The 22784-nt window shown below is 39.1% G+C and overlaps 1 protein-coding gene across 2 annotated transcripts in view; it reads right to left on the bottom strand.

Moving 5' to 3' along the window:
* The window catches only part of XPR1 (xenotropic and polytropic retrovirus receptor 1), a 135905-nt gene extending 114843 nt beyond the window's left edge, over window positions 1-21062 (bottom strand). The window contains exons 1-2 of one of the 2 annotated variants that reach the window (XM_037145639.2): window positions 20789-21062; window positions 949-1000 (exon numbers count right to left, since the gene is read on the bottom strand). In XM_037145639.2, coding sequence (XP_037001534.1) covers window positions 949-1000; window positions 20789-20857 — 121 coding nt within the window. In that variant the 5' untranslated portion in view covers window positions 20858-21062. Of the gene's footprint in view, window positions 1-948; window positions 1001-20382; window positions 20494-20788 lie in introns of those variants that run through there. The other variant, XM_037145640.2, reaches the window with a different exon arrangement.
* Window positions 21063-22784: the final 1722 nt, after the last annotated feature.

Genomic DNA, 22784 nt, shown 5'->3' with positions numbered 1-22784 from the left:
GTGCAACATTCGCACCATAGGTGTGCCAGAAGGAGAAAAGAAAGAGCAAGAAATTGGGACTCTATTTGGAAAAATTATAAAAGAGAACTTCCCAAATTTGATGAAGGAAATGGACATGCAAGTCCAAGAAGCACAGAGTCCCAAACGAGATGGATGCAAAGAGGCCCACTCCAAGACACATCATAATTAAAATGTCAAAGGTTAACGATAAAGAGAGAATCTTAAAAGCAGCAAGAGAAAAGCACTTAGTTACCTAAAGGAAAGTTCTCATAAGACTTATCAGCTGGTTTCTCAAAAGAAACTTTGCAGGCTAGAAGGTAAGAAATGGGTAAGAAATATTCAAAGTCATGAAAAGCAGGGAAAAGCCAAGATTGCTCTACCCAGCAAAGCTATCATTTAGAATCAAAGAACAGATGAAGATATCATTTAGAATCAAAGAACAGATAAAGAGCTTGCCAGGCAAGAAAATACTAGAGTTCACCATCACCAAATCATTATTATATGAAATGTTGAAGGGACTTACTTAAGAAAAAGAAGATCAAACAATGAACAATAAAATGTCAGCAAATACATATCTAACAACAACTGAATCTAAAAAACAAATAAGGCAAACAAGAAGAACAGAGACAGGATCATGGATACAGAGAGCTTTTTAATGGTTGCCAGATGAGACAGGGGTATGGGAGAATGGGTGAAGAGGTGAGAAGACTGAGAAGTAAAAATCAGTAGTTACAGAATAGCCACAGGGTTGTTAAGTACAGTATAGGAACTGGAGTAGCCAAAGAACTTATATGCGTGACCAATGGACATAAACAATGGTAGGAGTATTGCCTGAGAGAGTGGGGGGTGCTGGACGGGGGAGGGGAAGAGGGAAAAATACACCGTTAAAAATATCTTTCCTTAAAAAGAGATTTTATGTGACTACATATAGAAGTTAATACATCTTACCTTCCACAGAAGGTGCCTGGTCCTGAGCTGAATACAACATATCCTTGAAAGCCTATGAGGAAGAAATAAAAAGAATATGTGAATTGAGTAATCTTTATACTAAAAGCGTTTGAAGTTAAATAACTACTTATTTTACAATATCCACACAATGACTACATATGATTCCCTAAATCAAGAATTTAGTGAAATACTTTCATTAACTTTAATAAGCTGAAATAAAAATACTGTATCTTCATACCAATTCATTACTGTCTAATCTTTAAAACAAGGTCTAATTTGTACACTTTAAACATTAAGGGGCATTTCAAAAGAGTACAGTTATCACCTGAAATACTATAAACTCTCTGACTAGAAGATAATCATTATAGAAACTGAGAACAACGGTCCTAGAGGAATACAATGGAACACCACATAAGCAAATACGAAACACTTCATACAAATTCTTTAAATTGTTATATACATAACATAAAATTTACCATCTTAACCATTTTCAAGTGTACACTTCAGTAGTGTTAAGTACATCCACACTGCTGTGTAGATAATCTCCAGAATTCTTTCCATCTTGGATAGAAATACTTTTCAGTGGAGGTCTAGAAAGTCCTTCATACCAGTCCAGGACTATAAAGATAGTAAAGGTTTTATTGATTTTTTTCTCCAAACCAGGAAATCAACTAATAACCTTATTAAGGAATTTGGAAGGATGCACTATGGTCTTTTTTTTTTTCAGTATAGTTTATTGATTATGCTATTACAGTGGTCCCATTTTCCCCCTTCACTCCCCTCCACCCTGCACACCCTCTCCCACCCATAATCCCCCCCTTTAGTTCATGTCCATGGGTCATACTTGTAAGTTCTTTAGCTTCTACATTTCCCATACTATTCTTACCCTCCCCCTGTCTATTTTCTACCTACCCTCTATGCTACTTATTCTCTGTACTTTTCCCCCCTCTCTCCTCCTCCCACTCCCCTGTTGCTAACCCTCCATGTGATCTCCATTTCTGTGTTTCTGTTCCTGTTCTAGTTGTTTGCTTAGTTTGTTTTTATTTTTGTTTTAGGTATGGCTGTTAATAATTGTGAGTTTGCTGACATTTTACTGTACATGTTTTTAAGTCCCTTTAACATTTCATAAAATAAGGGCTTGGTGATGGTGAACTCCTTTAACTTGACCTTATCTGAGAAGCACTTTATCTGCCCTTCCATCCTAAATGAAAGCTTTGCTGGATAGAGCAATCTTGGATGTAGGTTGTTGCCTTTCATGACTTGGAATACTTCTTTCCAGCCCCTTCTTGCCTGTAAGGTCTCTTTTGAGAAATCAGCTAACAGTCTGATAGGAACTCCTTTACATAGGAACTCCTTTGCAGATAACTGTCTCCTTATCTCTTGCTGCTTGTAGGATTCTCTCCTGCATTTTAATCTGGGTTAATGTAATTATCACGTGCCTTGGGGCCAACTTCTTTGGGACTCTGGGCTTCCTGGAAGTCTATTTCCTTTGCCAGAATGGGGAAGCTCTCCTTCATTATTTGTTCAAATATCTTTCCTACTTGTTGCTCTTCCCCTTCTGGTACCCCTATAATTCAGATGTTGGAATGTTTAAAGATGTCCTGGAGGTTCCTAAGCCTCTCCTCATTTCTTTGAACTTTTGTTTCTTCTTTTCTGTTTGGTTGTTTCTTTCTTCCTGCTGGTCCACTCCATTGATTTGAGTCCCAGTTTCTTTCCCATCACTATTGGTTTGGGCCATTTTTAGTTTGGGCCATTTTTTTTGTCCTGGCGTACCTGTTACTTATGAGGGACAGAGCCTTAGGTGTTCACCTGGGTGGGGCTATCCAGTTGCTGGGTTGTGACGCTATATGTGGGACAGGGGTCCGAGAGGGAACAATGGCTCTTGCTGTGCTCTCTCTCAGATTTCAGTCCTTTCCCCTGATTTCCCCAAGCAAACTGGGCCCTTCTGGTGCTGATTCCCATGTGGGTGGGTTTGTGTACGTTCTAGGACCCTGTGGATCTCTCCAACAAACTCTCCTGTGAGGCTGGGTGTCTCTCCCGGAACCTCATCACCCACAGGTGTTTTCAATCGGTGCTTTGAGGCTTTATTTCCCCACGCTGGGACCCCGGTTGTCACTTCCCAGTTTCTCCTGGTTTATCTGCATGCAAATGTGGGCCTGTCCAGTCCTCCAGCCACCTTGTGCACTGTGCTTATCCACAATCTGCTGCTGCAAGTCCTCTCCACCGAACTCCACCCCTCCTACTGGTCTCGATGAATGTTTCATCTTTAACCCCTTGGTTGTCAGACTTCCATACAGTTCAGTTTTCCATCAGTACTGGTTATTTTTTTGTTTCTAAATTTTTGTTGTACCTATTTTGGTTGTGCGGGGAGGCACAGTGTGCCTACATACACCTTCATCTTGGCCAGGAGTCACACTGTGGCCTCTTTAAGTGTTTGGGGACAGGAATGAGAAACATTTCTCATATCTATCAAAATGGTAGAATTAATTAAGTGGATAGGCTCCAGAGCTGAAGAGCTGGACATCAGCTGAGGTGACTGTGTCCAGTCCCACAGCTTCAAACACCTCCTAACTACTGGTGGCTCCTAAATTGGCCACCAGCTTCCCTCAACCTTGGTACAAGGGTTGAGTACAAGGGATTCACTAGATATCAGCAGCAACCTCCCCACCAACGTTGTGACAACCAAAAATGGCTCCAGAGACTGCCAAATGTCCCCTTGGAGAACAAAGTCATCCTTCACCAGAACCACAAGCCTGAGTCATTCAAGCATATGAAGAAAATAAACAAACAAAATAAAACAAACTCCAAAAACCAGGAAACACACCTCCAGGGTAACCCACTCTGTATCTTCCCTAGTAAATTCATCACTGCTTCATATTAGCAACCTATTAGGTTCCATGACTGACCAAGGAACAAGCCTGACCATGTACAGTAAAAGATTTCAAAAAAAACAAGAGAATTTTAAAATTAAAGCATTTCTGTTCATTTTAACCCACATTTGATAGAAAATTTTGTAGGGGCCTGGGTCAGGTGGCTCAGTTGGGTGGAGCATCATCCTGTATACCAAAAACTGGGGTTCGATTCCCGGTCAGTGCACATACCTAGGTTGTAGGTTCAATCCCCAGTCAGGGAGCATCAGGGAATGTAAGGGAGTCAACTAATCAACGTTTCTCTCATCTAGGTTTCTTTCTCTCCCCCTCTTTCCCCCTTCCCTCTCTAAAATCAATAAACATATCCATGAGAGAAGCTTAAAATAAATTTTGTAGGAAAATTATGTATAAAAATGTAAATTTCACACATGCTTATATCCAAAAATATTCAACAAGATTCACTATGTAGAATTTAAGGCAATACAGTAATACAAGTGTTTTATTAAAAAAAAAATTTGCTCCTTATGTCAGGTTCCTGACACAAAGCTCTGAATCCTTGAAATTTACTATCTTCTGCATACTAATGAGATGGCTCATGGTGGAGGGGTGGTGGGGAGAGCCCCAAATAGCTTCAGGTTGAGGGCTGGTCCCCAGACAAATGAACAACCCAATTAAAGGGTTAAAACTTTCAGTCCCACCCCAGACCTCTGAGGAAGGGAGAATGGCTGAACACTGAGTTCATTGCCAATGGCCAAAGATTTAATCAATCATGCTCATGTAATAAAAACCTCCATAAAAACCCTAACAGACTTCAGGGTTCAAAGGGTTTCCACGGTGATGCACACACTGATTCTGGGGAAGGGCATGAAAGCTCTGTTCCACCCCGTTCCCATACCTTGTCCCGTGCACCTCTTCCATTTGGCTGTTCCTTAAGTTGCATGTTTGCTAATAAATTAATAGTAAGTTGAGCACTTTCATGAGGCTTGTGAGTCATCCTAGCAAATTATTTAACCCTGGGGGGTGGGAACCCCAAAACTTATAATCAGCCAGGCAGAAAAGTCGGTAGCTTGGGACCCAACTTTCAGGTGGCATCTTAAGTCGTCTTGTGGGTCTAAGCCCTTACGCGCAGTGGAGTCTGTGCTAACTCTTGGACAGTTAGTATCAGAATTGAACTGAAATATTAGACACATAGTTGGTGTTGGAGAAATGGCTGTTGGCATCAAAAAAGAAAGAAAACAAGAAAAGAACTACATCTGGTGTGAGAAGTGGTGACAGAAACATACCCAAACAGAAATCTTTTTGGATAAAACATTTATTAGTGGGCCAAGCTTTTCTAAGATTACATATGAAGATCAGCCCCATGTTTACTGACCTTTACATTTATTTGTGGTACAAAAGCACTAAGTAAATACAGCAAAGATACAGGACTTCTTTTAGGAAAAATGTATAGATGCCTCAGAGACCACTGACATCATCTAAAACAAAGAAGTTAGACCAGAAGATCTTACCAAACATCAGAAAGTCTTTATTTCAGTTTAGAGAATAGAATTTTAAAGTCCTATACAGCTGCAGACTGGTGGTTACAGTACAGTTTCTCCTTAGGATACTTTACAACAGTAAATGAATACACTGCTTAGAACAAATAGCTAGAAATAGAAAAATATAAAAACAAATAAATCCAGCCAGAGAATACTTAAGGAAATAAATCTATCATGGAAGCAGGTATCAGAAGATGCAAATGTCTGAATGAAGTTTTTGTACTTCTGAAGCACACCGGGCCCATGTGTACAAAAATGAAATGATCTGATAAGGAACCAAATAAACCATCGATGACCAGCAGAATGACTTATACATAGCAGGAGCTCAATAAATAATTTTTAAATTCAAAAGGTTTCTTCTTTCAAGAAAATTGCTTTAAAGACGACTGAAAGAGCACACAAAGTAGAAAGAACCTCTGACATATAATGAAAAGGAATTACATTTGCAAAAGGAAAGCTTACCAAATTGTTTTTAAAATGATTAAAATTTTATAAAGAGAAAAATGATAGTCTCATTTTGATTATAAAACTGAATCATAACTTCATTTAAAACAAGACAACCGTCAGTGAAATCATAGATAACTTTTTACTTCTTACTACTTGAGTTTTCACCTGAATAAAAGGCCTTCTATGTTTTTTTCTAGTAATAGATTCTAGAGAACTCCATAAATAGGCTATTATTCTATGCCTATGACAAAAGAATAGCCTCCAGTTGGGAACTGGGGGGGCAAGAAGCCTACAAGTATTGTCCATATTGTCCATTACCTAAGGACTGTCTACAAGCCACCCAGGTCACCTGCCTGGGATAGGGGGAATACATCCAGATACAAAAAGCAACAAATTTGGAGAGTTTCCTAGATCCTTGCTGTTTTACCTCAAAGAAATCCAATACTTTATATGAAACTCTGAATTTATATAATAAGTGAAATCAATACATATTCATGTCTGTTACAAAAGATTTCTTTGATTTCCAAAGGATTTAAAATAATCCTGTTCATCAGCATCTCTGAGTGTTATTTTTGCTATAATGTTATTGAAATACATGGAAACTAGGAAAAAACTCTTCATGCTTATAACTCATAAAATAGTAATATCTTACAAATTAAATCCAAATACAACCACAAAACCAATACTATTCAACCAACAAGATTAACATGACAGGAAAATATATGTCTGCAGAGACAACATCTCAACTAGTAATATGACTGCCAATATACCTGGCCCTCTGCATCTGGAATACCTGTATGCCTTTGTGTCAGATGTGATGTAATTCCCCTCCTACCTCGCTCTACGTGAGGCAGCAGAGTAGCGTGGCTAAGAGCCACACAGTCAGACAATGTGTATGAAAGCCAACTCTACCATTTATTAGCTCGGGCAGATGAACTGCACTGCACTTCAGTGCCCTTGTCTGTAAAATAGGAATGGTGACTGCACATGCCTCACAGGTCTGCTGTGAAAATGAAAATCTCTTAAATCACAAATGCTTACATTAACTATGACTCACGATTATATGAGGATACATGCAGAGTACTTAGATCAGTGCTTAGAACACAAAAGATGCTCAAAGAATGTTAGTTAATAGAATGTGAAATACCACAAAACACATGTCACACAGCGGCTGTGGCACCATTTGGCCCTCTACTGGCCATTCCTGCAGAGTTATGTTTCAGTTCTTAATTCTTCACAAAGTACTATAGTCATAAGGAAGAGTTAATACACTGACAGTATTTACTGAAAAAAATCCAGCCCAGGCCGGGTGGCTCGGTTGGTTGGAGTGTTATCCTGTACACCAAAAGGTCGTGGGGTTGATTCCCAGTCAGGGCACACACCTAGATTGAAGGTTTGATCCCCAGTCAGAATCTGTACGGGAGCAAACCAATCGATGCTTCTCCCATTGATTTTTCTCTCTCCCGCCTCCTCTCTCTCTAAAACAACATATCCTTGGGTGAGGATTTTAAAAAAATCTACATGCAAGTGGGCCTATACAGTTCAAACCCATGTTGTTCAAGGGTCAATTGTGTTTCTTTATACCCTGGTTATAGTGCACAGCACAGATACCCAATAATGTCCAATGAATGAATAAAGCTTAGCAACTTCCTTAATAATAATATCCAAATAATCTAGAAATATTTACAATTCACCTCTTTTATACAAGTATAAGCAAGGTGGCTACAACCCTAACTCTTATAATCTGCCTACCAGGCAGTAAGTAGTGTGCTTGTGCAATCCCCTCCCATACTATGTAGGGCTGATCTGTATAGCCTACAGAATACTGCAGTAATGTCAGGGTACTACTTACAAGGCTAGTTCGTAAGAAACACTGTGGTTTTCATCTTGCTCTGTCTTGGGATAACACACTCTGGGGAAGCCAGTTAAAAAACCTGAAGCAGCCCAATGGAGAGGTCCACAGGGTAAGGAACTGAGGCCTGAAGACAACCAGCACAAATCTGCAGTCCATTTGAGCGAGCCATCCTAAAATCACATCCTCACCCTGTAGACGAATGCGACCCCGGCTGTCATCGTGACTGCAACCTCACAAACACCCTGAGCCAGAACCACCAGGGAAGCTGCTTCCAAACTCTTGACACACAGAAACAATTTAAGATAATAAATGTTTTTACTGTTTTAAGCTGCTAAGTTTTGGGGTCATTTATTATATAGCAGTAGATAATTAATACACAAAGACCAGATTTGAGAAAGATTTATTTTCATATCACAGAATGTACACATTATCAGATCATAACCAACATCTTTGGCTTATCTTGATTAAAGCAGCTAAAATTTTTATCCCTATAAAGACACAAAATTATGGAAAGGAAAACTATGACAATTTCAAGTAAGTGATTTATTTTAGCAATAAAAAGCAAAACTGCATTCCCATACGTCAAAGCCACCAACACTGTAATTTACCTTACCCTGAATGCCCTTGAGAAGTTATACAGCCACACTTCTGAGCTGAAGCGGGTCTGACAGAAGAATAAATCAGCATCTTCCTTGTCTAACAAACCTCTTCTGACAATAAAATAAAGCTGATAACAAATGCTCACTTCTAACTAATTAAATCTCATTCTTACATTTATTTATTATGGAAACGGCTGTAAATTCTCTGAGGTAGAGCAATCCTGCTTCAATTTTTATAGAACATGGTGTCTAGCACAGTACAAATTCAAAATATTTCTGTAAATTCCACAGACTTTGTAATGCAAAACCTAAATATCCAAAATAAGCATATCAATTGGTTTTTTAAGTGTCAGCTATTGTTATTTTATTCAATTATTTTATAGCATTTACAGTTTCATGAAATATCAAAATGCAAAGTCCTTTCTTTTTTTTCCAAATTTTCATTACCTTTTATTTCTAAACAAAATTCAAACTTCATTCACTTACCAGTCCCAAGAAACATTCTTAGCACTACTGGCTTCCAGCTCTCTTTAACATATAATAGTTTACACAGGTTGGTAAAACATGTTGGATTTTGCCCAAATGTAAAGTTATTGCAACATAAATTCTCACTTCCCTTAGTAACAGTTTGTCAGTTTATCTGAATGAAAACAACAAAAAAAAAAATCCAAATGTTCTGCGATGTTGTTTCCCATATGCCTCTAAAAAGTGTTTCTAATCCATGGGTCTCAGACCACTTCACCATTCCGATTTCAATATTGCAAAACCTTAATAAACTGGATATTCTTTCTCAAAGAATATCTCTGGATATTCTTTGAACTAACAGTTCAAAGTTATTAGAATGTGCATCTCAGAATCTATAAAATATAGGCTAAATAATGTTTCCCATAAATACACTACTACTTGTCAAAATATTAAAGATATTTGTACTTAACAAATACTATCATCTTTTGATTTGGTTAATTGTAAGACACACCATTATTTTATGTACCTTAGGGGAGAAAAACATCACCAATTAAACTATGACATCTGTATGATGAATCCCAAGTTCGAAGTTATTAGAATGTGGAATGGGGAAATGTGCATCTCAGAATCTATAAAATATAGTAACTCACTTTATCAGAATGGAAATTCTCAAGCAATGGATTCTAAAAGTCCAGCTCCCATGGTTTGGTTTCCAAGAATTTTCACAACACTGAAAGAGGGTCTTGTGTTAAAGAATGAGTACCAACACACTAAAATAAATGTCTACTTAATAAATGAATAAAAGTTACTCCTCTGGCTTACTTTTAATGAAGATAAAACGTAATGGCTGACCTACTGAAAAGTGCCTTCTATAGGTCAGGTCCTTCCTAACACTTTCATATAGTATATGCAATTCTTACGATATCCTCGAGAGGCCAATATTATCTCCATTTTACACACAAGAAAATTAAAGTTCAGAGAAATAAAATAGCTTTTTAAAATTCTCACAGCTCATACAGTGAGGGAAATACACTTAAAGCAAAAATTTATAAGAATTAGCCCTGGCTGGTGTAGCTCAGTGGATTGAGTGCTGACCTGCAAACCGAAAGGTGGCAGGTTTGATTCCCAATCAGGACACATGGGTTGCGGGCCAGGGCCCCAGCTGGGGCATGTGATGTTTCTCTCCCCTTCCTCTCTCTAAAAATAAATAAGTAAAATCTTAAAAAATGTTAATATGAAATGAAAGCTACTTGCTCTACTGCCTTCAAATCTGAATAGATCCCATATCCTCAAAGAACTTCTTCCTTTATTCTACTCATTCCTAAAGGTTCTATTCTATTCCTGTTAATAGCCAAATCTCTCAAATGAAAAGTACACATGTGTTGCCTCAATGATTAACTTCTTAAAACCCAGAATAAAGTTAGCAAGAGACAACTGATGTTCAAAATTCACCAATGAAGACTGGTAAGGAATTGAGGACTTTTGTTATATCCCAAGTCCTATCCTCAATCCTCATTCTCACTGACCTGTTTACATTGTCACTACTTTCCCTTAGTGAGTTAATTCTTTAATTATTATCTCAATTATAAGTCTTATATCTGATTCAATTATAAGTCTTACATTTGATACAACTGTTTAAACTCCAGGTATTTATCTCTACTTACAGACATTTCACACAGGAAATCAGCATACTTAAGATCTTACTTCAAGAGTTTATCACCCCCTAAAGTAGCTATTCTCTACCAGTTTCCCTAATTTGAAACCCTCACACTGAATTCCCTCTCTGTATCTATACTAGTGTTATACTTACTGTCCTAAGTGCTTTCCACTTATTAATTCATTTCACTGAATTCAGAGAACATCACATGACCCTCTAAAGTAGGCATTATTATTATTCTCAGTTTAAGGATAAGAAAATCGTGGCATAGAAAGGCTAAATGCCTTGCCCAAGCTCACAGAGTTATTACAAGTTCTATTCTAATTTTCTAATCTATCAAGAACTGAATTTTTTAATGTGCATGATACTAAGCAAACAAATCCTAGAGAAAACTTTCTGCAGATCTCGGTAGCAAATATCTAATAACAACATAATTTGAAACACTCATGTTGCAAAAGCTTACTCTACTCAAAAAGAAAAGTTTATAAAACATGTATGAACTGTAGTGGTGACTCAACCTGATTACCAACAGTTTTGATACCTATTAAAAATATTTGAGCCCTGGCTGGTGTAGCTCAGTGGATTGAGCGCGGGCCTGCAAACCAAAGGATTGTGGTTTGATTCCCAGTCAGGGCACATGCCTGGGTTGCAGGCCAGTTGCCAGCAGGGGACGAACGAGACAAAACCATACACTGATATTTCTCTCCCTCTCTCCTTCCCTTCCCCTCTAAAGATAAATAAAATCTTTAAAAATAATTTGAAAAACGGTAAGAATATCTCAATTTCATTATCACTTACCACATCTCAGTTTGTTAAATAAAACTAAGTAAAAAAAAGGCTAAATCCACACTCACTGAATATACAAAACTAAAAAAATAAGAAACTTCTCTAAATTGATACCAAAGCAATTCATTTCCAGAGCTCTAGCCACGCTGTGTAGAGGACAGATACGAACGTCTAGTTTTCTTCATTCACTGTCTTAAACCATGTTCTTCTGAATCTGTTTCTCATCCTTTAATGACATCTCAGGCAGAACACATGGCCTTTTAGTCACTTTCTGTAGCTTAAAAAAAATGTTGCTAAATATATGGCAGCGCACTGGCAGATTCTGTGCGCTGACAGGTATCTACTATTCTGCCTGACGCACAGTAGGGCATCAATAAATATTATATACTATTACTATTGTATTTCATCATTAAGATGCCACTAATATACTCCATTATTTTATGTGCTTCTAAGAATGAAAAGTCTGCCAATTAACCCACGAGACAGCATTAATTATAAAATGTATACTGATTTCAGATGTTAAAATGTGGGGAAAGTACATATTAAAATTAATTAATAAGGTATTAATTGAAGGCCTCATTATTTTTGCCTAAACAATTTGGCTTTTCTGTCTTTGGTCTTCTCTTGCCAACGCATCCTCCAAGATCTGAATGACACATCTCACTTTGCACTGTTCCTGCCCCCAACCTCTTCCTTAAAATCCTTGGGGGTTCACATCCAGGAAACATTTAAACTCCTCAGCAGGGTATGTGAGGCCTTCACCATTTTAGCCCTTCCAGTCCACCTTTCCAAACGCACTCCATCAGCTCTCCGACACCCATCTACTAAACCAGACTTCATTACCAAGCTGCACACTTCCACCTATCTGTGCCTTTGTGCAACATTACTCTGTCTACCTAGATTGCCCCCAGTGCCCTTTGCCCTCTTTACCACGTGATCAAACACTACTCAATCTTTAGTACCGGGTTCAAATACCACCTCTGTGATGCCGTCTGAGATAAATACCTTTGATCTCCAGAGCAAAATCCATTGGCCATCCCTCTGTAACATAATACTGTGATTGGCAGGCCACATAAGTTAGGAGCTCCCCTAGGGCAGGGTCTTTCTTATCTTTACAACTCCAGCCCTTTGCATGATCCTGACCAAAGTACCACGTGAAGAATCCAGGCTCTCAAATCAGACACAGGTGTGTCTGAATTCTGCTTTGTTTGTTTGTTTTTTACCACTCACCAGCTTGTGTGACCACAGGAAACATGTTCAATCTAAGATTCAATGTCTTCTTAAATAGGAATTTAAAAATCTACCTTAGAGGGTAAGGATTACATGTAAAATGCCTGGCACACCAGAAACAATTAACATTGGTTGCTGTTATTATGATTATTATTTTATTTTTAGATTTTATTTATTTATTTTTAGAGAGATGGGAAGGGAAAGAGGGAGAGAGGGAAAGAAATATCGATGTGTGAGAAATACATCGACTGGATGCCTCTTGTACACCCCTAACTGAGGACCTGGCCCACAACCCACGTGTGTGCCCTGACTGGGAATCGAACCAGTGACCCTTTGGTTCACAGGCCAGTGCTGAATCCATTGAGCCATACCAGCCAAGGCTTGTTTTATTTTTTATAAAATAAAAAAGGAAGGTGGCACTCAAGAATCCTTAATGAATTGCTTTAATATCTATTCTGATCTTCTCCAGTCATACTGCATATGCCCCAACTTCGGATTCATAGTGTGCCATAAGAGAAGGGGGTGTACTCTTCACATACAGGTAACATATAACCTGTGTTCACATTCAAACACAGATCATGTTTCAGAGGAATGGCTAAATGATTTTTTGACGTTCCTGAGTCTCGCTCCCTACCTAACCCCTTAAGCCTTATCATAATTCCTCGGTCCAGCCATTACTTCAGCAGGTGCTGGTGAGCAGATCAGACCACACCTAAGTGTATGGAATTAAGAGCAGGGACTCCTACAGTCTCACCTCTACTAACCACAATTAGCAGTATCAGCATAATTACTTAATGGCTCTAAGACTCAGTTTTCCCAACCTATCAAAGCTAACAACTAGCTAAACATCTTGCTATAAAGAGAAAATGTTTTCTAAGTACTTACCATATACCCAGCACAGTAAGCACTCGAAAGACAGCAGCTGATACTATCGCCATTGATACCACCAATGTTGTCCTTTGTAATTCCCATGTGAAAGCAGGATCACCAAAGTATGACAAGTGTGATTTCAAATTCTAGCCCTAGTTACTAACTAGGTATGTAGCCATACTCTGAGCCTAGGTTTCCTCATCAGTAAAATGCAAATAATAAATCATTTACCTGGCAAAACTGTTGTAAAGCAGCTGACGCTTGGCTCCTAACTTCCCAATAAATGTTAACTCCATTCTCCTTGATGACAAACTGACCACATTTCCACTAATTAAGTTCAAAAGAAAGAGAATGGAATCCCAGGGAGCCAACAGTCCGCAGGGGGGCGGGTATGGGGAACCAGAGAATCCTCACCGGTGGGATTCCCTTATTCTATTAAATGCTCCCTAAAACTGGAGAGCTTTTTCTCAGGCCATCTCTCTACTTTCTGATAGGAGTCTTGAACTCCAAGGCAGCAACTCTCAGGAACTTTTTCAGGGAACCCAAAAGGTCAGAACTAGTACTTTCATAATAATTAGTAAAGTTCACTAGTTTTTTTCACTCTCATTCTTTCAAGAGTACACAGTGGAGTTTTCCAGAGGCTACATGAGGTATATGCCATGTCTCTGATGGAGAGTAGGTATACTTTGTATTTTAAAGATTTCTAAGTTTTAATTTCTAATACAGCATGTATCAGTAGATATTGGAACCTTTAATAATTAGGAGTTTCAAGTGGTCCCAAGGCCAAAAATTTTATGAACACTGCTTTGAGGTATACAAAAAGCCCACAAAGCAAATGAAGTCCTCTGTGAATTACAACTTTACCAATTCAGCCTAAATAAGTAACTCACACAATAATCTAAAAACTTCTCACTGTCCTGTCTGATTACATTTCAGCCCTTCAATCTTCAAAAAAATCACTTGTTTGCCCTGACTGGTGTGACTCAGTGTCCTCCCACAAACCAAAAGGTGGCTAGTTTGATTCCCAGTCAGGGTGGGCACATTCCTAGGTTCCAGGCCAGGTCCCCAGTTGGGGGAATGCAAGAGGCAACCGATGGGTGTTTTTCTCACACATGGATGTTTCTCTCTCTCTCTCTCTAAAAGTAAATAAAAGTAAATAAATAAAGTCTTTTAAAAAAATTACTTGTTTATTAATTATGAATAGTCAGTGACAGAACTGGGTCTATGGACTTTTAACTCCTATTCCTGGTATATACAGTCTTTCTAAATAGTGCAGATCATCCTCAATAAATAAGAGATGACTATGTTTTCTTAATCAATGGATTGTCCCTCTTGTTACAGAGATAACAAAATTGTTAAGTTACACTTACAAGCAAGTTAATTATACTTTCCTCTGACCTCTAATAAATAGATAACTATTTAAGAATTTTTTAATCAATCCCTATAGATACCCACCTGCTTGGTAATGGGAAGAAATAGTAACTATTTCCTCCCATAAATAAATTAGATTTCAAGGTAAATAACATAAACAGTTTGAAAACCAAGAAAACAAATCTGCCATATCATTTGCACAAATGATCCAAATTTATAACAATGTTCCAAGATCTCAATCTGCAATCTTCCCTTTCTCCACCATTTTTAATTTTTGAAACAGTATGTTGACTGAAAATACAAAACCAAAAACACACATACAAAAACAAAAAACAGTATTTTTTCTATGTTTAAGATATACTGGTTTTTTCTATGTTTAAGATAGAAAAAACAAAATACTGTTTTTTGTTTTTTCTACGTTTAAGACAATGAAAGATCTGGAACCTGGTAACAAATCTATCAGCCTGTAGCAAGCAGCAAAACTCCCATAAACATTGGTTGAATTAATGAATAATTTTAAGGTATTTATGTTCATGAGCTTTGTCTGTCTGGCTTACTTCAGCAGTTACTAGGCAAGGGAAAGACCTGAAAGGGCAAGAAGCCTGGTGAATTCTGGCGCTCTCTCAATCATAAAAGCCAGTTAAATACCAGGCAACCCACAAATCAGCTTCAATTGAGCCATACAACTTATGCAGTCTTCCAAACTTTTTTTTATGTCAAATCCCTATTAAAACAAGAGATGTACAGTGTACCTTCCATATATATTTATTTATAAATTATATCCTAAAACTGTGTATATTGTAAAACATAGAATTTTTTAAATAGAAGTTATTAAAAAATGACATAGCCCTGGCTGATGTGACTCAGTGGATTGAGGGCTGGCCTGCAAATCAAAGGATCTCTGGTTCGATTCCCAATTAGGGCACATACTTGGGTTGTAGGCCAGGTCCCCATTAAGGGATGCGTGAGAGGCAACCACATATTGATGTTTCTCTTTTCTCTCCCTCTCTTTCTCCTTCCTTTACCTTCTCTCTAAAACTAAATAAATAAAATCTTTAAAAAAAAGATGAAACAATGATAAAATAATTTCACCTTTCATTTATGAATACTATAAAAGTATTTTTTAATTATGGTATTTTTTATTTATTTATTTTTTAAGATTTTATTTATTTACCTTTAGAGAAGAAGAGAAGGAGAGAAATATCAATGTATGGTTGCCTCTCATGAGTCCCCTGCTGGGAACAGGACTGCAACCCTGGCATGTGCCCTGACTGGGAATCAAAACGTGATTGTGTGGTTCGCAGGCCCGTACTCAATCCGCTGAGCTACACCAGCCAGGGCCATATAAAAATATTTTTAATCTAAGAAATTATCCAATAACAGTACTTTTAGAGAGCAACATAACTGAAAAGCTTCATTATTTTTAAAAATCTTAACATTTTTGTGATATAGTATTCTAGTTCAACCTTCAGGATTCACTTGATTTTGAATCTTGATTATGACTGTAAACTGAAAAATTCCCTCAGAATACCTCCTAAACAAGATCACATCATCCACTTACTAAATATTAGTAAAATTTTATTTCTTCCTTGCCTTATGTATAAAAATGACTATAACTAATAGTTCCAATACTATCTTCTCTTACTCCATGGGAGTTTGGGGTATCTCCTTTGGGGATCTATGGAACCCCTAGCCAGCACAACTCAGTCAATCTCTCACTCTTTCCAGATTAGAACTAGATCTGAAGCCAGAACTAATTTTTCATGGTCACCCCAGGACAAATAAGATTCTTAGGTTCTTATGATCTGGGCCTTCACCCAAAGGCTGTTTCAAAACCAACCTGCAGGGATGGATGGACGAGTATAATCTTTCCAGGATACTTAAGCTAACACATTTCATTACACAAAAACAATAATGAACAGTAATACCTTTCTGTCTTAATGACCATTCATTTTCTCATTTAAGAAACATTTGTAAATGTCAGGCATCTTACTGACACAATCACTTACAAGTATCATCTTAAATATGCTATTCTGTACTTTCATTTGCAGAAGCACTAAGAAAAAGGGTGGTTTGTGCCCCATTGGGTGGCCAAACTGGAAATTTCAAACAAGTCCCAGCAAGGCAAGTTAACCCTGACTAATCAACACAACACCTTTGGGAAACTGAAGCCTGCAACACATATGTTCTCATGGGAGAGTTCTATAAATGAAAATCACGACAATGTTAAGGCAATTTTCCTTATTCTTAAAAATAAGGAATGTGCAATTATGCAGAATCTCTCCCAAACCCTGCAACAAAAAATGAATCCATTGCCATCACTGTTTATTTAAGTTAGGTTAAACAAAAGAGTTTCTTTAGGTCAGCTTTCCATTCACAAATCAAAATCTCCTCAAAAAATTTTAAAAGGACACTATTAATTTAAAAGGATGTTATTAATAATAGCCCTTCAAATTCTTTCCCCTTCATATATCAAACATAATTAAACCATAAAAACATACAGAAATTTACAGACAGATAGGTCCTTAGAAAATATAGGGCTGTGACTTAGAAACCCTCAAATCCAATTGGCTCTCATTATAGATCAAGACGCTAAAGCCCAGAAACAGAAAGTGATTTAATCAGGGTCACACAGCTAGGCTGGGGGACCTGACTCCCAATGCCTAAACATCTGTGCTCAAGAGACCAGCTATCTCTATGTGACCTGGACAAGTGACTTAACCTCTCTTGACCTTAGTTTCCTTGCCTGAAAAACCAAGGAGATAGTCTCTGAGTTAGTCTCTGAATTTCCTTTAAAATCTAAAATCCTAAAAGTTAGATACCTCATTTAATTTAGTATCTTACAAAACTACAGTATACACTAAAAATAAAAACAAATCTGAAGCACAGGGCCCTAGGGAAGAAACAACAAGTCAGCAGCCTAAGGAACCAAACATATTTGCTTCTTTTGCTCATATTCTGTAAAATATTAACATGGTCATACTAATCTATTAAGTTGAAACTGGTCTCAGTTAATTTTGATTAATCAATAACAGAACTCTAAAATACACAATCTGATTCTAATTTTTTAAGAAGTATCCTTACAAGGATTTATTAATGTTCTGTTTTATATGCCAAGATTCACACTCAAATAGACGACGGGAAGCAGGAATAGTCTATGCTCACTTGTGTTTATTCCTTATAAAAACTATTTAGAAATGAATCAAACAGATTTTCTTTATATGGTTCTCCATGTTGTCCTAGTATTTTATGCTTTATTATTTTGCCTATGAAGACCTAGTCTAAGAACTACACGATTTATTTTTAAATTAGAAACTCCAAAAATTTTCAGGATATTGATGGGTCACTAACACAAATAATTTTAACAATCCAAGGAAGAAAAACTGTCAGAAGTTAAATAAAAAACCTAAGAAGTACAATGAACCTTGAAAAGCTATGGCCCTATAGTCTTACTTTATAGAGGAGGAAAGAGCCCTGGAAAGGCAAAAAGACTGTCCCCAGGGTCTCCTGGCGAACATATATAAGAACTAGCACTTATTGTATGACTCTATATGCACAATAATACATATAATTATAGGTATGAAACAAAATTGTCAGCTTCTATGTAATGCTCTGCTTACTTCAAGTAAAATTTAATATAGTGAAATAACACAAAACCCAAAGATAAAGCATAGTGGTTCACCGAACTAGAAACCACCCTAGGCTAGAAATCAGGAGTAGTACACCAAAATTTTACCACCCATGCCTAAAAACAAATTCAGGTTTCTGTTCTACTAAGAGTGTTTCAATAACATCATCTTTATACATGAGAGACTACGTGTTATTGCTTTACAAGATGGTTCTTTTCTCTGTCAAAGGCTAACATTTTTTATGATGCATTCCCCTCCCTAAATTTTTAAGCTGCCAACATTTCTGGACTCTAAATATTCTTATTTATGCCTCTTTAAGTATGTTTAAAGGACAGCACCAAGCTCTTAAGAAACCACATACAACTCACAGATCCTAGCCCTATTTTTTTTAAGTCTTTAATGGCTCCAATTCACAAAGAAAAGTGCCCCTTATTTAATTCTGCCTACCAAACAAAGAGCTTATCCAGGACAGGAGTCACATAGTAGGGACTCTCTGCAGAATAAAATTTCAATTATCTGCAGTAAATGAAACTATTTATAATTGGCCGGGGAGAGATAATGCAATCACACACATAAGCTCAGGAATTTTGTCCCTCTATGAGCAACCTGGAGTAATCATTTAAGACTAGTATCCAAATGGACTATGTGAATGAGGAGTCCCAGAATTGCTGTGGCTATTCCAGCCACAAAGCTTACAAATCAAGAGGTAATTGCGTTTGCAGACTAAACCGAATGCTTCCACTTCGAGCCCAGATATGCCAAATTAATACAATGCTATGAAACAGTTAAGTGCTGTAATACTTAAAATGAATAACAGCATACAGCCACTATAACTTCTGCCCCTATCAAGCAAGCCATACTATACAGCAAGTGCAAGACGTTGCCTCAGCATGCTGTGTCCTATGCCTCTTTGAAGAACTGGCAGTGGTGCTGAAAATTACTAGAAACATGAAAGCCCAATACCCTCCTCTCAATAAAAACCATCATCTGGACTCTAGCCAAGGTTTTAAAACTGACCAAATGTTATTAGGAACAATAAATCAAAAACTCTCCAGGCTGGAAAGCCAGTCCCTTATTTCATTCTTCTAAATGCAGCCACAAAACACTGTAAGAAAATTAAGTGACAAGAAAAGCATTAATAATCTTAGGCCTTTCACTTCTGGCAATAATCAAATATTGTGCGTTATTACAAGCTGAATTTACTTTATAATCGTCCAAGGTTCTGTTTAACCTACTACCTACATCCTTTTCTCTGTCTTCTTCAATAATTACAACTGCTATATGAATTAATGTGCTATTGCCTAAACATCCCATCACTGAACTTAAATAGAAATTGAACAGAGAACTAAAATATTTTACTTCATAAAATCTAGCTAGCACATTTGCGTTCATATTGATTTTATACTCTTTGTTCTTGCACATAACACTGCTGTGACTTCCGGGAGATTATAGACAAGTCCTTTCTCTATCCAGGAGCTGAATTGCCAGCTACTGAGAATAACCTATGGCAATGCTTACAGCCCTTCGGGTATCTCACCTTCGGAATCTGTACGTGCGTTCATCATCTTTACTTTCCCCTGAATTAGTGGTAAGGTTCCTTATCACTATCTATTAAGTACTCTCCAGGAGCTGCTGGCACAGGAATTGGGGGGCGGGGGGCACGATTTCTGTTAACACACAGGTATGGTTTCAAGTCCATTTGTTTACAATATAGTACTTTCCCCCTAGTTCACAAAATTTTAGGGGGAAAAAACCTGAAAATGTTAATAACTCTCTTCTTTCCTCCTTCCTCTTTCCCCTTCACTCCCTTCCAAAACAACAGAAGAGCCAAAACCAGAGATGTCATTACTTTGTATACTTCATGCAATCTGTGAAAAGACGAGTCTCATTATCGAAACAGAATAGTTGATTATACAGTACGTTTGCCTTCTGTAACCACTGCCTATGTGACAACACATTTAAGTCAAGTTTCAACCCTGTTCCTAAGCCTTTGTCAACAGCGGGCAAGTGGGGGAAAGCCGAGGGGCTCCGTGGGACGACGGAAATCCCTGCAGGGGCTGATCTAGGAACAGGAGGGTTCCTGGGAGAGAGGTAAGGAGAGAGAACCCAGAACTAACCTTGCCGAGGGGGTGCTCGCCCCAGGGTGGGGACGAGAGGTCGCGGTGACTGGGATGAGGGGCTTAGCGCGGAAGCGCCGCGACCCGGGCTGCCCTCATACCCCACTTCCCCACCAGTGGGTCGCCCTCCCACCGCCGTGCCCCAGCCCCCGCGGGGCAGAGCCTCCCTCCCGGCCCACTGCCTTCATATCCGTTACCCCGGCGGCTGCGGGGCTGCGGGGGAGGGGAAGGTCAGCGGGCCCGGGAGGGGGCCGGCACGGCGGGGATGCCGCAGTGGCTCCCCGCGGCGCCGGGTCAAAGTCCGCCCGGCGCGGGGAGGCAGCAAGAGCGGAAGGCGGCCGTGGAGATCGGACTGGCGACACGGTGGCCCCTCCGAGTCCTCCCACACCCCGGCCGCCGCCGGTACCTCATACTGGATGTACTGCTTCCTCCACTCGGGAGTGATGTGCGCGGAGAGGTGCTCAGCGAACTTCATCCTGACGTTTCCCCTTCACTCCCGCTCGGGTCCAGCAGTTACAGGCGGCAGCGGCGGCGGCGGCGGCAACAGCGATTCCGACTCCTCCCCACATGGGCCCCGGCGCGGCGCGGCGCTGAGCTTCTCTCCTCCTCCTCCGCCGCCGCCGAGGTCTCCTCAGTGCCGCCCTCCCGCCATCTTCCTCCTCCTCTCCATGGCCCCGCCCTCCTGCCCCGCCCACTATACGTCATCGCCATGGTAACCGCCTACGCCGCGCCGACGAAAGGGGCTGAGCAAGGGGCGGGATTTGGATACAATTCTTAAGGCCCCGCCTTTTCTGGGCCGGTCTTGCTGGAGGCACCTCCCCTGACCTCTTCCGTCTGGCTCCTTTCGGCCTTACCGCTGATCTCTATCGCCTGCCTGGGAAGTTGCAGTGTTGTTATTACAATTAATATTAATACTGTAGCAACAATCATCCACACAAGACGTTTATATTTGCAGAGTTATGCAAATATTTTCCATTTTAATATTTATTTTTCATTAAACCTTTAAGGATGGATCTGAATTAATCCAAATTGAGTAACTAAAACAGACTACATAGTTAAGAGCTAAATGCACTTAAAGGAACCAGATTTTACATGTTCTAGGTGCTTGTTGAAGGTAATTGAAGACATCAGTGCCAAAAAGTGTGTGCTGCTTCTGAATTTCAATGTAATTATGCAGTTCCAGGTCTATCAGAAAGGCCACTAAAACATCTGGACTCAGACCAGGATGGGGTTGGGGGTGGGGTGGATGTACCAACTAGACTTGGGAGTGAGCTTTCTGGGAATTAGGGGTAGTTTTGGAAGGGAAACCAATGTTGGGAGGAAAGAGAATCCCCTGGACGTAGGATAGCAACCTCATTCCCCAGGGAGACTAGAAATGGGACCAGTATGCAGACTAAACTGTCCTTCCAGGAACATGGAAAACAACAGATCCTTCACACAGCTTGGCCCTACTTTGAGTATTGGAGTAATTGTTCTGGAAGACCTGCCTTGGGACAAAAACCCAGGTCCTTCCCCCCAGTGAAGGAGCCCTAGATAATAACAGCTAACATTTATTAAACACTCACTGTCCATGTACTGAGCACTATTCTAAATTCCTTATGGGTAACTTAATTTGTAATTCTCATAATTTTGATGAGACCCAGAAACAAGGGGACTACTGTGACTGAGACGGTATTCTGAGATACCAGTCTCTGCTTTTGGCTCTTTTTACCCCCTCTCTTTATTTTTCCCCTTTCCCTTCCTTTGAATTCAAGCCAGTAGGCACTCTACAATCATTTTCTGAGGAGAAGGATGAGGCATAATGGAAAATAGGCATAGGCTATGAATCTTTTTGACTTTTGTTATACAAAAGTTTCAACCTCTGGTGGAAAGGTAGCTAAGGTCAAAAGAAAGAAAAGAAGGAGGAGTGAGGACTCCTCTCAACTCAACACCGTACCCTCTGCTTACCATAACAATTCCCCCCCTTCTGGAGGTAAATTTTTGCCAGGAGAAGAAGATAGGTGAAACAGAGGGTTATGCTCCCAGGAAGAAGGCACAGCCGCAGAGAGGAAATAGCTGCACGGTTAAGAAGAGGGAACCAGGAGCAGCTGCAAATGAATTTGCTGGGCCGTTAGCCAGGATGGACTAGACTAGTAGATTCTTGGCAGCAACTCCTGTAGACTATGGCATCCTGCTCCTAATAGCACCATATCTTCGTGCCTTACTGTGCACAAGATTCTGGGACCATGGCCCAACCCAGGGAAGAAAAGAAATCCTCAATACTTGCTCTATAACCAACAATTCTTATTTTTTCTTATGCCTGAACCCAAGTTCTGACACTCAATTGGACATGAAAATTCTATTTTATGTACAGAAGTAAATTTCATAAGAATTTTCCTTACTTCCAGCATTACTTTGGATAT

The sequence above is a fragment of the Artibeus jamaicensis genome, unplaced genomic scaffold, assembly GCF_021234435.1.
Source record: "Artibeus jamaicensis isolate MK-2021 breed Jamaican fruit bat unplaced genomic scaffold, CSHL_Jam_final contig_327, whole genome shotgun sequence".
NCBI lineage: Eukaryota > Metazoa > Chordata > Mammalia > Chiroptera > Phyllostomidae > Artibeus > Artibeus jamaicensis.
The sequence above is the reverse complement of the archived record's forward strand: the minus strand, read 5'-3'. Positions and strand labels throughout refer to the sequence as shown.